Source organism: Choloepus didactylus, chromosome 7 (assembly GCF_015220235.1).
Source record: "Choloepus didactylus isolate mChoDid1 chromosome 7, mChoDid1.pri, whole genome shotgun sequence".
NCBI lineage: Eukaryota > Metazoa > Chordata > Mammalia > Pilosa > Megalonychidae > Choloepus > Choloepus didactylus.
This window is the reverse complement of record NC_051313.1, coordinates 90,507,051-90,522,181: the sequence shown is the minus strand read 5'-3', so window position 1 is coordinate 90,522,181 and position 15,131 is coordinate 90,507,051. Positions and strand designations below refer to the sequence as shown.

General features: G+C 44.2%; 2 protein-coding genes across 2 annotated transcripts in view; one reads left to right on the top strand and one right to left on the bottom strand.

The window, feature by feature from the left end:
• The window catches only part of EYS (eyes shut homolog), a 1,792,869-nt gene that overhangs the window by 27,716 nt on the left and 1,750,022 nt on the right, over window positions 1-15,131 (bottom strand). The window contains 2 exon segments of the mRNA XM_037844664.1: window positions 4,509-4,561; window positions 5,853-6,024. Coding sequence (XP_037700592.1) covers window positions 4,509-4,561; window positions 5,853-6,024 — 225 coding nt within the window.
• LOC119539612 (protein tweety homolog 2-like) lies at window positions 10,549-13,583 on the top strand. Its single transcript, XM_037843285.1, has 4 exons — window positions 10,549-10,581; window positions 10,730-11,839; window positions 12,674-12,846; window positions 13,569-13,583. The coding sequence occupies exons 2-4, from the start codon at window positions 10,771-10,773 to the stop codon at window positions 13,581-13,583; spliced, it is 1,257 nt and encodes a 418-aa protein (XP_037699213.1). The 5' UTR covers window positions 10,549-10,581; window positions 10,730-10,770.

Sequence of the window (15,131 nt, the reverse complement as noted above, 5' to 3'; positions counted from 1 at the left end):
CTTCTTTATGCTCTTCTAGGGTCTTCTTGATTTCCTTTATCTCCCGTACTATGGTCTCATTGTTCATCTTTAGTTCTTTGAGTAGCTGCTCTAGGTGCTGTGTCTCTTCTGGTCTTTTGATTTGGGTGCTTGGGCTTGGGTTATCCATATCGTCTGGTTTTTTCATATGCTTTATAATTTTCTGTTGTTTTTGGCCTCGTGGCATTTGCTGAACTTGATAGGGTTCTTTTAGGATTTGTAGACCAATTGAAGTCCTTATCTCTAATTTATCAGATCTACAGCTTCGTGGAGTACACTTTCTCTAACTAACCAGCAGGTGGTGTCCACGAGCCACCTGTTCTCCACAAGCCAGTTCTTCCCTGCTTAGCCTTTTTGGTGAGTGGGGGAGTGAGTCTTGTGGGGTCCAATTGGTGTACCAAGCTTGCGTGTGTAGTTGGTGTTGCCTGCCCTGTATATGGGGCGTGTTTCTGGGCAGTCAGGGAGGGGGGGGGGGTGGCTCTAACAATCAAATCTCCCTGGTGATCCTAGAGTTTTAAAGCTGGTGCAATAGTCTAATCCTTCAGTTCAGTCCTGCCACAGTTTGTCTCTGCCACTGACCCACAAGTCCTTGGTATTGGCGTATGGCTCCAGAGACTTGCAAGTGGGCCCCTCTTCCAGTCCGTGCACCCCGGGTCCTCTGTTGAGGGATGACTGTGCTATGTCACAGGTGAGTGCCGTCCCCCCAGGGCAGTTCTGGGCTGCTGGGCTGTGTAGGGAGGCTCCCAGTCTGCTGAAATGATGGCTGAATGGGGCTTTGTTAATTCACACTGCTCTACCTTCCCAACTCTGGGACAATCAGCTGAGGTTGCAGGGAAGGCTAATGTCCACGCCCAGTTTTGTGGTGTATGCCTGTTATTTGAAGCACTTCCGTCACACTGGGTTGTCTGGGGCCGTTCTGGGCTATGGGGCTGGCGATGGGCAGGAGTGTTTCCTGTCCACCAGGATGATGGCTGTGAGCAGACACCCCCCTTTTCTTGGGAAGTTGTGCTGTTTAGTGAATTTTCTCAGCCAGTGGATTATTGCGTTTTGTCTCAGAGCTCTCCTAGTTCTGCTCTTGACTTGACCTGCCCAAATAGCAAGTCTTTGAAGCTTTCTGTATTGGGCTTCTTAGAGCAATTGTTTTAGAAAAAGAAAAAAGGATAAAAAAAAAAACAAAAACAAACAAAAAAAAGGGCCCTCCTCAGAGATCCAATGGGTTATTGAAATGCTAGGAGACAAAGCAACCAGGGCCATTAAGGAAAGGTCCACAGGGCAGAGAGATCAGCTTTTCTTCCGGATTTGCATATGCGCCTCAGGGCCCTTCCCCTTTCTATGTTCACCAGAACTCCAAAAATCCTCCGCTTTTATCTTGGAGTTTTTCGTGTTGTTTTTTTTTCTATGCCTGTCTCCTCTCTGCTGGGCTGGCTGCTCTCAGATTCTCTGGTGTCTGGTCTCAGTCTATCTATGGTTGGAGTTTGGATCAGTAGAATGAGTTTCCGATAAGGGCTGCCACTGCAGTTCTCCCTTCTCCTTCCCGGAGCTGACAGCCCCTCCTCCCACAGGACTGAGCCTGGCAGGGAGGGGCGCGGGTCCCCTGGCCGCAAAAACTTACAGATTTCGCTGATCTCAGCAGTTCCACGTTTTCATGAGTGTTGTATGAAGTATGCCCAAAGTCAGATTGCTCTGTGGTGTCCAGTCCATGCAGTTCCTGGCTTTCTACCTCTGTTTTATGAGTTTTATAGTTTTAACTCTTACACTTGATCATTGATATATTTTGAATTAATTTTTGTGCATAGTATGAGGAATGGGGTCCAGTTTCATACTTCTGCATATGGATATCCAGTTTTACCAACACCAGTTGTTGAAGAAATTATTCTTTCCCCATTTAGTGGATTTGGCCCTCTTGCCAAAAATTGATTGGCCATAAATGTGTGAGCTTATTTCTGTGCATTTTATTCTATTCCATTGATTTATATTTTGTCTTTGTGCCAGTACCACAGTTTTGATTACTGTAGCTTTGTAAATATTTTGAAATAAGAAAGTGTGAGTCCTCCAAATCTATTCTTTATCAAGATGGTTTTGGCTATTCATAGTCCCTTGCCCTTCCAAATGAATTTGATGATTTTACCTTTTCCATTTCTGCAAAGAGGGATATTGGAATTTTCATTGGGATTGTGTTAAATCTATAAATTTATTTGAGTAGTATTGACATATTAATGATAATAAGTCTTCCGATTCATAAGCATGGAATCTTTCCATTTATTTAGGTCTTCTTTAATTCTTTCAGTAATGATTTGTAGTTTTCCACAAACAAGTCTTTATCTTTTAGTTAAATTTATCCCTAGATATTTTATTCTTTCAGTTGCTATTGTAAATGGAATTGATTTCTTGATTTCCTTTTTGGATGACTCATTGATGGCATAAAGAAACATCACTGATTTTTGTGTACTGAACTTGTACTCCTACCATTTAGCTGAGTTTACTTATTAGCTCTAGTAGATTTCTTATAGATTCTTTGGGTTTGATGCTGTTCTCACTTATTTTGAGGGGACATACTGTCCCCTTTTCTTACAGCTAACAATCTTCTTCAAAAAAATGCTTTTCCCTAAACCAGTTCTCTTAATTTCTCATCTTTTTTTTTTTTTTTTTTAACATAGGCTGAGAGGGATGATGGGCTAAGAGTGCTACATCTTGACAGATTCCATATGGATTATTTATCACTTTTTTTTTTTCACTCAGAACAATGCCCTTGAGAACCATCCAAGTTGCTGCATTAGGTTGTTCCTTTTTATTGTTGCCTCCCCATGTGCCTTCAGTGTTGGGAGAGCAGTTGGATGGGGTGAGCAAACAAGCAGGCTGACACAAAATGTGTAGGACAGAAGTGGATACCTAGTGGGCTTTTAGCAATTGTTCAGAATTATTTAATTTACTCTTCTCAATGGCAACAAGGAGTTAATATTTAAATTACATTCAGATATCAATGTTTTTAATTAAATTCAGTTTTATTGAAATACATTCACATACCATACAATCATCCATGGTATACAATCCACTGTCCACAGTATGATAACATAGTTATGCGTTCATCACCACAATCTATCTCTGAATATTTTCCTTACATCAGAAAGAACCAGAACAAGAATAAAAAATAAAAGTGAAAAAAGAACACCCAAATCATCCCCCCATCCCACTCCATTTGTCCTTTAGTTTTTATCCCCATTTTTCTACTCATCCATACACTAGATAAAGGGGGTGTGATCCACAAGGTCTTCACAATCACACTGTCACCCTTTGTAATCTACATTATTATATAATTGTCTTCAGGAGTCCAGACTGCTGGGTTGGAGTTTGGTAGTTTCAGGTATTTACTTCTATCTATTCCAATACATTAAAACCTAAGAAGTGTTATTTATATAGTGCATAAGAATGTCCACCAGAGTGACCTCTCGACTCCATTTGAAATCTCTCAGCCACTGAAACTATTTCATCTCATTTTGCATCCCCCTTTTGGTCAAGAAGATACTCTCAGTCCTACGATGCCAGGTCCACATTCATCCCCGGGAGTCATATTCTGCATTGCCAGGGAGATTTACAACCCTGGGAGTCAGGTCCCATGTAGGGGGAAGGGCAGCGAGTTCACCTGTTGAGATGGCTCAGTTAGAGAGAGAGAGGGCCACATCTGAGCAACAAAGAGGTACTCAGAGGGAGACTCTTGGGCACAATTATATGCAAGTTTAGACTCTCCTTTGCAGTAACGAGCTTCATAAGGTCAAGTCCCATGATCGAGGGCTCAGCACATCAAACCGCCAGTCCCAATGTTTGTGACAACATCAACACCAGTCCAGGTGAGGATGTCCAACACATCCGCACCTTACCCCAGATCCTCAGAGCTGGGGAGGGGGAGGCTGTAAATATATTTTTTATTATCTGCCCAAATTACTCTGGGATGTGTCACTATTTCACTCCAGCCTATACTAACCTACCATATCTCACTTCCTATTCAAAGTTCCATGCAATTGTGGTGTTTGAACAAATCAACTGTAGAGTTGTACCATTTAGAAAATTTGGATCCTGTACCAAATAGATATCTCTTCCCTTGGTCTCATGTGGAAGTTGAAGTTTTAAAACATAATCATTTTCAATCTTTACCCTTTGGCCTGGCTTGCCCTGGTCTTAACCAGACCTGCTTCATTCATATCAGATATCAATTTTGATAGGCTGTTAGACTTAGTCTGTACCAGAATTTCAGATATCTATTAAAAACGGTCATCACATGTACTAATTTTAGCTTAATCGCTCCAGATTTTTTAACTGGGAATTTCATGGATTCCCTGCCACTATTCTGAAAGTCTTAGCCAGCCACAGAAACCAGAATCATTCCTATTAATATTTAAGTTGGAGAGAAGAATAGCTACCAGATGACTGCAAAATGCAAGCAGAAGAAGACAGATTTGATTTTGCAGCTGGAATTTTAAACTCTGACTGCCTACCTGGGTAGGTTTGCCCAGGCCATTCCATTAACTTCACAGTAATACAACTGTGCCTGTTATGCAATTGAGTTTTTTGGACTCAATTATGGTGTTGTGGAGGTTTTCTATTAGAATACTTAGAACTATATCAAATATGACAAAATAAAACATTAAGTATTGATTTGAGGAAGATGTAGAACTTCAGACATTAAAAAACATATCCTTTTCTGTTTTTTTTCTTCACGCACTACTCCAAATATCCCCATTTAGACCTTGTGTCTTCTAGTCCTTATTTGGTCTAGGGGTTCTTAGAGATTTAGCTAAGGATTCTGGAGTGATTGAGATTTATAGGTGGGTGAATTCTACAATAACGTTTTTAATATAACCCTCCCGTTAATCTTGTGTATAATAAGAGGGCTGCGGATGGGGGAAGGTGGGTAGGAAAGTTGTAGGAGGAGATGAGGGCATGAAATGCAGTGTGGAGCTCCTGCTTGCAATTTGTGGAGCTGATGAGAAGTAGAAAATCACATTCCTTCCCCTGTCAGTGTTAGCTGAGTGACAGTCACGAAGATGAGTTTGTGATATTCAGCTGCAAGGATGGTAGAGGGATGACCCAGGTTCATCTATATCTAGGAGGGAGGAAACAAGACTGCCTTGCTCCACCTACCCTCCCAAGCCCACCCTTCAGTTTGCTTGGGAAGTAGAGGAAATCCCAAAGTTCTTATCCAAGCTGAGGATTGAAGGAGATGTGCTGTGACCTAGGAGCATCCATAGCACTAGCTACAGCCCAGATGAGGAGGCTGAGCAGCCCAGAGATCGCTGCGATCCCTCAGAGCCATTACCTTAATTTGCCCTGGTGGTAAGAACATTAGCAATCACACAGGGACAGGGAAGAAGAGTGAAGCAGATGTGGCCTAGAAAGTTGAAAGCTCCTTATTGCTCCTATTATTTGGGGGGAAATTTCACCCCTCAAATTTCCCCTCTTACCCTCTGGAGCTGAGGTGTCTGCCTTGTGATACCCTTGAGAGTTTTGAGTTATGGAAAGTGCAGAAGGGAGAAGCATGAAGATAGAGCTTTGTTCTAGAACTGAGTAATGAACATAAGCTCATTGGATTTGATCGAATTTACCACAAAACATCTAGAACATCTACACTAAACAGTTAGGAGGTTTAGAGTTAAATCTATTCTAAAAATAAAGCTGTGCTTTTGTATTACTGAGTTTTGAGTGCTGTCCTATCTGAGAATTATAATGTCAAAAGTACAGTGGACTCTACTTTTATTATTTATATTTCATTTTGTGTTCCAAAGAGGAAAATGACCCAGTTAAATTTGCAGACAGCAAAATGAGTGAAAATCCTGCCTCACCTTCTTACTGTAGATTCCAGTCATTCCTAGAGAACAGTAGCAGGTGTATCCACCAGGCAAGGAACCACAGGTTGCTCCTTTGCTACACTGGTGTGGAGGGGCATGTTCAGGATCACAGGTCGAAACTGTCTCTTTGCAGAATGCTTCTTTCCACCCAGTGGGACAATCACAGCTGTAGTTTGAGAAATAGGATGTGATGATTTGAGCACTTGAACAGAGATACACACTTATGTATTTCCATGATAACTTGGCAATTTTAACTGAAGTTCTAAGATATGAGATTTTCCATATCAAAGTGAATTGTGATTCAAATTATCAAAATCCAAATTTTCAAAGAAAAGAACTAATAATTGGTTTTAGAACTACTGGACCCCTCACCCACATGTTTATCAACCACTTAAGGAACGAGAAAAGTTGAAGATGTGGAGATTGAAAGAGAATTTTATGAGAGTAATTTCTGTGGTCAAAACTGCATTGATAGTCCCTTCTCCTGACCCCACACCATCTCCCAGGGAGAAGGCTGTGCACAGAGTTGCTACCTGCTAACCACAAACCTTTTTCTGGTTGTTTTTGGAGATTGTGATTTCTGTCCTCTGACACTGGCACATGCACAGGCCTAGCTCTTGAGGCTGCAGAAGGAACTGCAAACCCCTCCCTCCAAAGGCATGTCAAATGTGAGTGACTCTCAGGCATGGGATGTGACATTCTGTCATGATCCATAAAAATGGATCTGGCCCAGGCAAATGGGCCTGCCAGCTGAAGAGAACTCAATAGTAAGAGGTAGTCAATATATGGCTGTGGCAAAAGCTGAAGAGTAATAGGGAGCACCCAGTTCAAGGAGAGCTCCTGTTTGGAGAGGTATTGGGAGAGACCCAGCAGGGTCATCTTTGATAGACCTACTAAAGGGAGGGTTGCCAGGCAAAATGCAAGACTTTTGGATAAATTTAAATTTCAGATGCACAATAAACACTTTATTTTAGCTGAGTGATAGTCATGAAGAAATATGTCCCATGCAATATGTGAATTTCAGGTAAAGAATACTTGGGAAATACTTAACATTAAAAAATTATTTGTTGTGTATGAAATTCAAATTTAACTGGGCGCCCTATTTTTTTTTTTTTTTTCTTCAAATCTGGCAACCCTTTAGGGCACATGAGAGAAAGTGTTAGTTTGAAATCTCTGCCAGGCCCAGAGGGTACTAAACCATTTGACAATAGTGTCAGTCTAGGGAGCACATTCCAGGATGGGCGGTGGGGTGCAGAGTCAGAAACCCCTAGGCCAGGAAACAGCTATAGCAGACCACAGCCCCCTCTTAGACCTTCCATTCATGAAGCAGGCCCTGGCTCAGTTCTCGTCAACAGTCTTAAAGAGTGAAGTGTTTTTTAGTATATTGAAATGGACTCTATGAATTAATGAATTGAGAATCTTTACAAATTAAAGTGCTTATTAGATAAGCAGCAGAAAATTCAACAAGCCTTCCCATATTTTCATTCAGGACCAGGAAAAGAATGACTCCTACTGAGCAGGTTTAAAAATAGAGTGGGAAACAAAAATATGTTACTTTTTTAAATACATCCATGAGTCCTAAGTTGCACTTATTTGCTCTTAGTTCATTAGAGTGGTCTTTACTTTCTGGTAAACTATAGATACAAGTGACATTAGCAGCAGTGCCGGGGTTTCTGAAAGCGTCACAATTTCTCATGTTAGCAGCTCAAGACAATGCAAGTGGAAAATGGAAATATTTTTGAGTCCATGTTTTCTTCAGGCTAGAAGTAATTCTGAGGATTACAGGCAGTTTTATCTAATCCCCTCTAGCTAGATCAGCCTTTACTACCTCACTGTATGCTACATAGAAGGGGAGGTAAGGACCAAGCACTCTTTGTTTTGCAAACGTTATTAGAAAACTTTAACATTTTATAGAAACAATAGTTAGTGAGTTCATAAAACTGGGCTTAAAAAAAAGGAAGAAAACAAAAATCACCTGAAACCCCTGGCCATGGTGAAGCTGACTGGCTTTAGCACTTTAGCCTACATCTTTGCATTGATTTCTCTAAGCAAATGTTAATATTTTAAAATGCTTTAAATAATGTTTTATATCCTTTTTGTTTAAAAGCATTTTATTGTGAAATGCATTATGCATACAAAACATGTATAAAATGTTTATATTTAGTTCAAAGATTAATGATAAAATGAACTTCTTTGACTCCACCACCCAGTTAAGGAACAAAATTACCAGGACCTTGAAAGCCTCATGCATGCCGTCCTTGGTAACCATCTTCTCCCTCCCCCAGGGAGCTGACCACTCTTGAATTTTGAGATAATCATTCCTTTGATTTTCTTGATCGTTTCATATTTAGGTTTGCCTATTTCTGAACTTCATAAAAATGTACTGATACTGTATGTTTTCTTCAATGACTGCCTTTTATTCGAGGTTATGTTTTAGAGATTGATTCACCCATGTTGATGCGTGAAGCCATTGTTCATTCTTTGCAACTGCTATGTAACTATATAAATTGATGAACAGAAGTTTTTAATTTTTGTGTAGTTGAAATTTCAAAATTTTATTTTTTCTTATGTTTCTTTTTGTAAAATTAATTTTTATTTACAACACTATATCCACCAAGCAAAAATTCCCATTTCCTGTTCCCCGTCATCTGGTAACCTCTAATCTACTTTCTGTCTCTGGAAATTTGCTATTTCTAGATAGCTCATATAAGTGGCATTACACAATTTTTATCCTTATGTGTTTTACTTATTTCACTGAGCATAATATTTTCAAGTTTCTGTAACAGTAACTTTTTAAATCTAATCTTCAAACTGTAAGCAAGCTGGAGATTGTAATAGTAGCCTTTAAATGTAACCTTTAAAACAGCTGTAACTTTAAAGCTGAAAACAAGCTGTGAATGAGATTTCTTAGTCTCATGAAGGAGCAATATGTAAATGTAAAGTCTGCTCCCAGATGTGAATAAGTTTCATCTATTGTCCCAGACCTCCCGGATATGAATAAGCCTCCATCTATTATCCGAGACTTGGAGGCAACTTTCCCAGGTGTCACAGAGGATGTAAACCCTGGAGGAAGTAGGAAATAACTGAGATAAACTACCGGAGTTCTGCAGACCTCTTTTACCTGTCAACTAAAATGATTATCTCTCTTTGAATCTGATGGGTATAAAAGCCTATTGAAAAATCACTATGTAGAGGCTGATTTAGGAAGGAAATTTCCCCTGTCCTCCCGCTGGTGTAAATAAACCTTTTTTCCTCTTCAACCCAGTCAGTGTGTCTGTGTATTTGAGCCAAACCCAGATTTGGGAGTGCCCCATCTACAGTACAATTTATACATGTTGCTGTCTATCTCACAACTTCATTTTTTCCTTAATTATTTTTCTCTCTTTCATATCCTCTCTGTTTCTCCTTCCGTATCCTGCTCCATCTCTCCATCTTTGCCTCTACACAGACCTATGGGAAGTCTCATTGTCCTTGGCTATGCCTTCCCTGCTTTCTTTGGCTCTTCTTCACCTTTCCCCTTTAAAATATTTTTTAATGTTATTTATTATTTTTATTTTTCCAAAACAAACACTTCCCCTTTCCCCCTTTCCTTTCCCTATAACATCTAATCTACTATCTCTGTGAATTTGCTATTTCTAGTTGTCTCTTATAAGTGATATCTTACAACGTGTCCTTATGTGCCTTTCTTATTTCTGTTTTCAAGGTTCTTCTGTGTTGCATGTCTCCTAACTTCATTCTTTTTTATGGCCAAATAACATTCCATTGTTTTTTGTGTTCCAGGTTTTGTTTATCCATTCATCTGTCAATGAATACTTGGGTTATTTCCACATTTTGACTATTGTGAATAATGCTGCTATTGACATTGGTGTACCAGTATCTGAGACTCTGTTTTCACTCTCTTTGGATATATACCTTGTGGAAAGCCGCCGCCGCCGCCGCCGCTGCGGGCGGGTGCTCTGCGCACGGGAAGCCCCCGGGCCCGGGTGGGCTCGTACCGGGCCGTGTGTGTGTGAAGCCGCGAGCGCCCGGCCGAGGGGTGCCGGGGCGCGGGCGTCTGCGCTGCTGCCCGGGAAGCCGGCGCCGAGCCCGCGATCGAGTAATGCCCAGCGGCCCGCCCGGTCCCGGCTCCCACTCTGTGGAAAGCCGCCTCCCGAATCGGGCCTAGCGTATGCGCTGCAGCCTGCTCTAGAGTTACCCCCGCCCACCGAGTGAGCCAAGATGGCGCCTGCATCCTGTTTCCGCATAGTGACGCATGTATCCGCCACCCGCTCCTACCAATCGAAATCCTGTATACGCGATACTAGCCTAGAAGCTTATTGGTTGTTAATTGTGTATAAAAGGTCTTACCCGGACGGGGTAGGGTGAGACAGCCCACAAGGAGCCGCGCCTGACGGCCGCATCGAGGTTGTTCTCCCCCGAGGCGTCTCGCCCCGGGTGGAACCTGTATTGCCTAGTCCCATTAAAAGCCTACATGCTCCACTGCTGCGAGTCCTGAGTGATCACAAGCGCTCCGGGTAAGACGTTGTCCGCACCCTCTCTCCCCTTATCTCTCTGGTCCCCATCGCCGGCCGACCGAGGACTCGAGGCGGGGCGGAGAAGCGCCGGACAAGTGGTGGCCCGTACGGGGAAACACTCCTCAATCGACCCCTCGTTCCCCTCGACCCGACGGAGACGTGCTCCCGGGATTCGCGGCTTGACCTCCGCGACTGATCACCGCGAGAAGGTAAGCACCCCTTTCCATACGAGGACTAGGGCCCGTGGGCGTTCAGGTAGCCCCGGGGACTCGGAAGAGCTCTCCGAGTGATTACAAGATAGTGCCGACTGCAAGCATGGGGCAGTCTGAAAGCTCACCCCTATTAACCCCCTTAAAGACCCTTTTGAAGCAGCGGGGCTGGCGGCGATCGGCACAGCCATGCCGGCCGCGCGCGTGGAGTACATCGCGCCCTGGTGGGTCGTGTGGCTGCACCGCGTCCCCCACCTCAGCCTGCGCCTGCAGCCAGTGAACAGCACCTTCAACCCCCGCGACGAGAGCTACCAGGAGTCGCTGCTACTCCTGGGGCTGGTGGCCGCTGTCTGCCTGGGGCTGAACCTCGTCTTCCTCACGGCCTACCTAGTCTGGCTGTGCTGCGGGGTGCTGGCCCTGATTCTCAGCTGGGCTTCCCTGGCTGCAGACACCGCCGCCGCCGTGGGCACCAGTGACTTCTGCGTGGCTCCTGACACCTTTATCCTGAACATCACACAGGGCCAGGTTAGAACAGAGGTGACCCGCTACTACCTGTATTGCAGCCAGAGTGCAAGCAGCCCCTTCCAACAGGTGCTGACTGTCTTCCAGCGCTCACTGACCACCATGCAGATCCAGATTGGGGGGCTGCTGCAGTTTGCCGTGCCCCACTTCCCCTCGGCAGAGGGAGATCTGCTCGAGATCCAGCTGCTGCTGAACTCATCTGAGGCCGGCCTTCACCAGCTGACGGCCATGCTGGATTGTCGGGGGCTGCACAAGGACTACCTGGATGCCCTCACTGGCGTCTGCTACGACGGCATCGAGGGCTTGCTCTACCTCGGCCTCTTCTCCCTCCTGGCTGCCCTGGCCTTCTCCATCATGATCTGCACGGGGCCACGGGCCTGGAGACACTTTGCCACCAGGGACAGGGACTATGATGACATCGACGACGATGACCCCTTTAACCCCCAGGCCCGGCGCATCGCCGCTTACAACCCCCCTCGTGGGCAGCTTCACAGCTTCTGCAGCTACAGCAGCGGCCTGGGCAGCCAGACCAGCCTCCAGCCCCCTGCCCAGACCATCTCCAATGCTCCTGTCTCTGAGTACATGAACCAAGCCGTGCTCTTCGGCGGGAACCCACGCTACGAGAATGTTCCGCTCATCGGAAGAGGCTCCCCCCCTCCCACGTACTCTACAGAAACATGTGATACCCGCTGGTTATTCGGGAGGCTTTGTGTCACCCCGGTTAGGGTGAACTTGACAGAGGAGCAGCAAGATGTCACCGAGTGGCTCAAGGACACTTATCTCCCCAACTTCACCAATCTCTCCGACCAAGTGAAATCCGACCTTCAGGGACTTGAGAACATTAGGGAATTGAAGCCTGTTAGTTTCGACCTTTCCACACTGGGCGAGACTGTAAAAAATCTGTGGGACCAAGTCACCTCTTGGTTCTCTTGGCCCAATTTGACTAATTGGATTCTCTTGATGGTGGGACTATTGGTGGGATTAGTCATTGTTAAATCTTTGCTAGAACGCCTGTTTCAAGCGCGGCAGTACCGTGTTACCACTATGATGGCTATGTCCTCCACCTTTGATACCCCCAACAGCGACCATTCTGATGGCCATACCCCATCCTGGCCGCCTCGGGCGGGGCACTCGGGAGCGAGGTTTGTAGCTAAGCGCGCAGCTGTGTCCCGGGTATGACGGGCGACGCCAGCAGTCATAATTTTTGTCTCAGGTGGGTCTCTAGGGCAGAGTCCTAGTTGTGGCCAGACTGGACCCTAGCCATTGCACAGAGACACCTAGTGACACCCCCGACTCTGGTTACTGCTGTTCCTGCCCCCGTCGTTGTTCCCCAGTTGCCAGGCAAAGCACTGCAGGGAGAGTCACGTTGCTTCCAGCTTACGGACTCTCCGGTCTCCATATGACGTGAGCATTCTGGTTGGTGCTAGAGGCTCCGCCGCTGGATGGCTGAGGCCTAGTCCAGACTCCCCAAAGCACCAAAGAGGTTGTGAACCATTTGGGTTCATGGGAGCACGCTCATCACTGGAGACACTGGGTCAAAAATAAATAAGAAAGGGGGAGATGTGGAAAGCCGCCGCCGCCGCCGCCGCTGCGGGCGGGTGCTCTGCGCACGGGAAGCCCCCGGGCCCGGGTGGGCTCGTACCGGGCCGCGTGTGTGTGAAGCCGCGAGCGCCCGGCCGAGGGGTGCCGGGGCGCGGGCGTCTGCGCTGCTGCCCGGGAAGCCGGCGCCGAGCCCGCGATCGAGTAATGCCCAGCGGCCCGCCCGGTCCCGGCTCCCACTCTGTGGAAAGCCGCCTCCCGAATCGGGCCTAGCGTATGCGCTGCAGCCTGCTCTAGAGTTACCCCCGCCCACCGAGTGAGCCAAGATGGCGCCTGCATCCTGTTTCCGCATAGTGACGCATGTATCCGCCACCCGCTCCTACCAATCGAAATCCTGTATACGCGATACTAGCCTAGAAGCTTATTGGTTGTTAATTGTGTATAAAAGGTCTTACCCGGACGGGGTAGGGTGAGACAGCCCACAAGGAGCCGCGCCTGACGGCCGCATCGAGGTTGTTCTCCCCCGAGGCGTCTCGCCCCGGGTGGAACCTGTATTGCCTAGTCCCATTAAAAGCCTACATGCTCCACTGCTGCGAGTCCTGAGTGATCACAAGCGCTCCGGGTAAGACGTTGTCCGCACCCTCTCTCCCCTTATCTCTCTGGTCCCCATCGCCGGCCGACCGAGGACTCGAGGCGGGGCGGAGAAGCGCCGGACAATACCTAGTGGTGGAATTGCTGAGTCATTTGGTAATTATATAATTAGCTTTTTCATAAATTGTCATATTACTTTCCACGGCAGCTGACTCATCTTACATGCCCACAAACAGTGCACTAAAGTTCCCATTTTTTTAGCATTCTCTCCAATACATTTTCTTTTCTGTTGTTTAAGAACAGAAGTGTTATCTTATTGGGGTTTTAATTTGCAGTTCCCTAATAGCTAATAATGTTGAACGTCTTATCATATGCTTGTTAGCCATGTATATCCTCTTTGGAAAAATGTCTCTCTAAGTCCTTCATTCATTTTTAAATTGGGTTGTTTGTCTTTTTGTAAAAGTTCTTTATGTATTCTTCATATAAGCCTTATTAGATATATGGTTGGCAACTATTTTCTCCCATTCTCTAGGTTGTCTTGTCACTTTCTTGATAATGTTCTGTGATGCACAATAGTTTTTTTTTTTTTTTTTTTTAATTTTGATGAAGCTGAATTATTGCTTCTTTTGTTGCTTGTGCTTTTGGTATTATATCCAACTTTCCATTCCTGAATTCTGGGTCATGAAGCTTTGCCTTTATATTACCTTCTAAGAGTTTTATAGATTTAGCCCTTATATTTAGGTCTTTGTTCCATTTTTGTTTATAGTGTGAGGTAGTGGGTATCCAACTTCATTCTGCTGCATATGAACACCCAGTTTTCCCAACACTATTGTTAAAGAGACTATACTTTCCCCATTGCATATACTTGGCAGCCTTGTCGAATTTCAATCGGCCATGGCCATGTGGGTATATTTCTAGACTTTCAGTTCTAATTTCTAATTTGGATACTTTTTATTTCTTTTTCTTGCCTCATTACTCTGGCAAGAACTTCTAGTACAATATTGAAATAGCAGTCTTGTTCCTGACCATAAGGGGAAGGCTTTAAGTCTTTCACCATTGAGAAGATGTTAGCCATGGGTTTTTAATTAATGGCCTTTATCATGTTTAGGTCATTCTTTTCTATTCCTAGTTTTCTGAGAGAGAGAGAGATAGAGAGAGAGAGAGTGTGTGTGTGTGGGTGTGTGTGTGTGTTTTATCAAGAAATGGTGTTGGATTTTGTCAAATGGCATTTCTGCATGAACTGAGATAAGCATGTGCTCTTTCCCCCTTTGTTCTATTTATTGGGCTTGTTATATTGCGATGTATATTACATCACAAACACATTCATCAGTACACTATTAGACTTTGATTCTAGGAGGAATTTAGAAAGAAAATTTTCATCTATTTGGAACTTATAGGCTGAGGCAAAGGGCACATACATAAAAAAAATAATCAAAAAAAGTATCTGTGGATATTGCCGTTGCTTTAAAAAGGGTGATTAAATGGGTCATGATAAAAGAATACTTACATGCGTATGGGATATAAATATACAGCTGTGCCAAGAAATGTTTGAAAAATTGCATAGAATTCTCCAAAATGGAGGAAAACAAAATACAGAATCAATCTTCTATGAAATTACCTATGATTTTGATTATATTTTGAGGATTACAAATAGCCTAACATGTGTAAAGATATTTGATACAAAATATAGGCTGTTTTATCAATTCCATAAAAGCAAAAACTATATTAAAAATTCTTATTAAATAATTTTTAAATAAAAATAATAAAACTCTCTAATGTCATTACATTTCTTTTGAAGATTGCACCATCTAGTGGTTTTTTTATTTACTTGAAAAAAGATAAAGCTAAGAATAAGATAAGTCTTACTGCCTTACAGACAGACCTAGTAACTGTAAAAT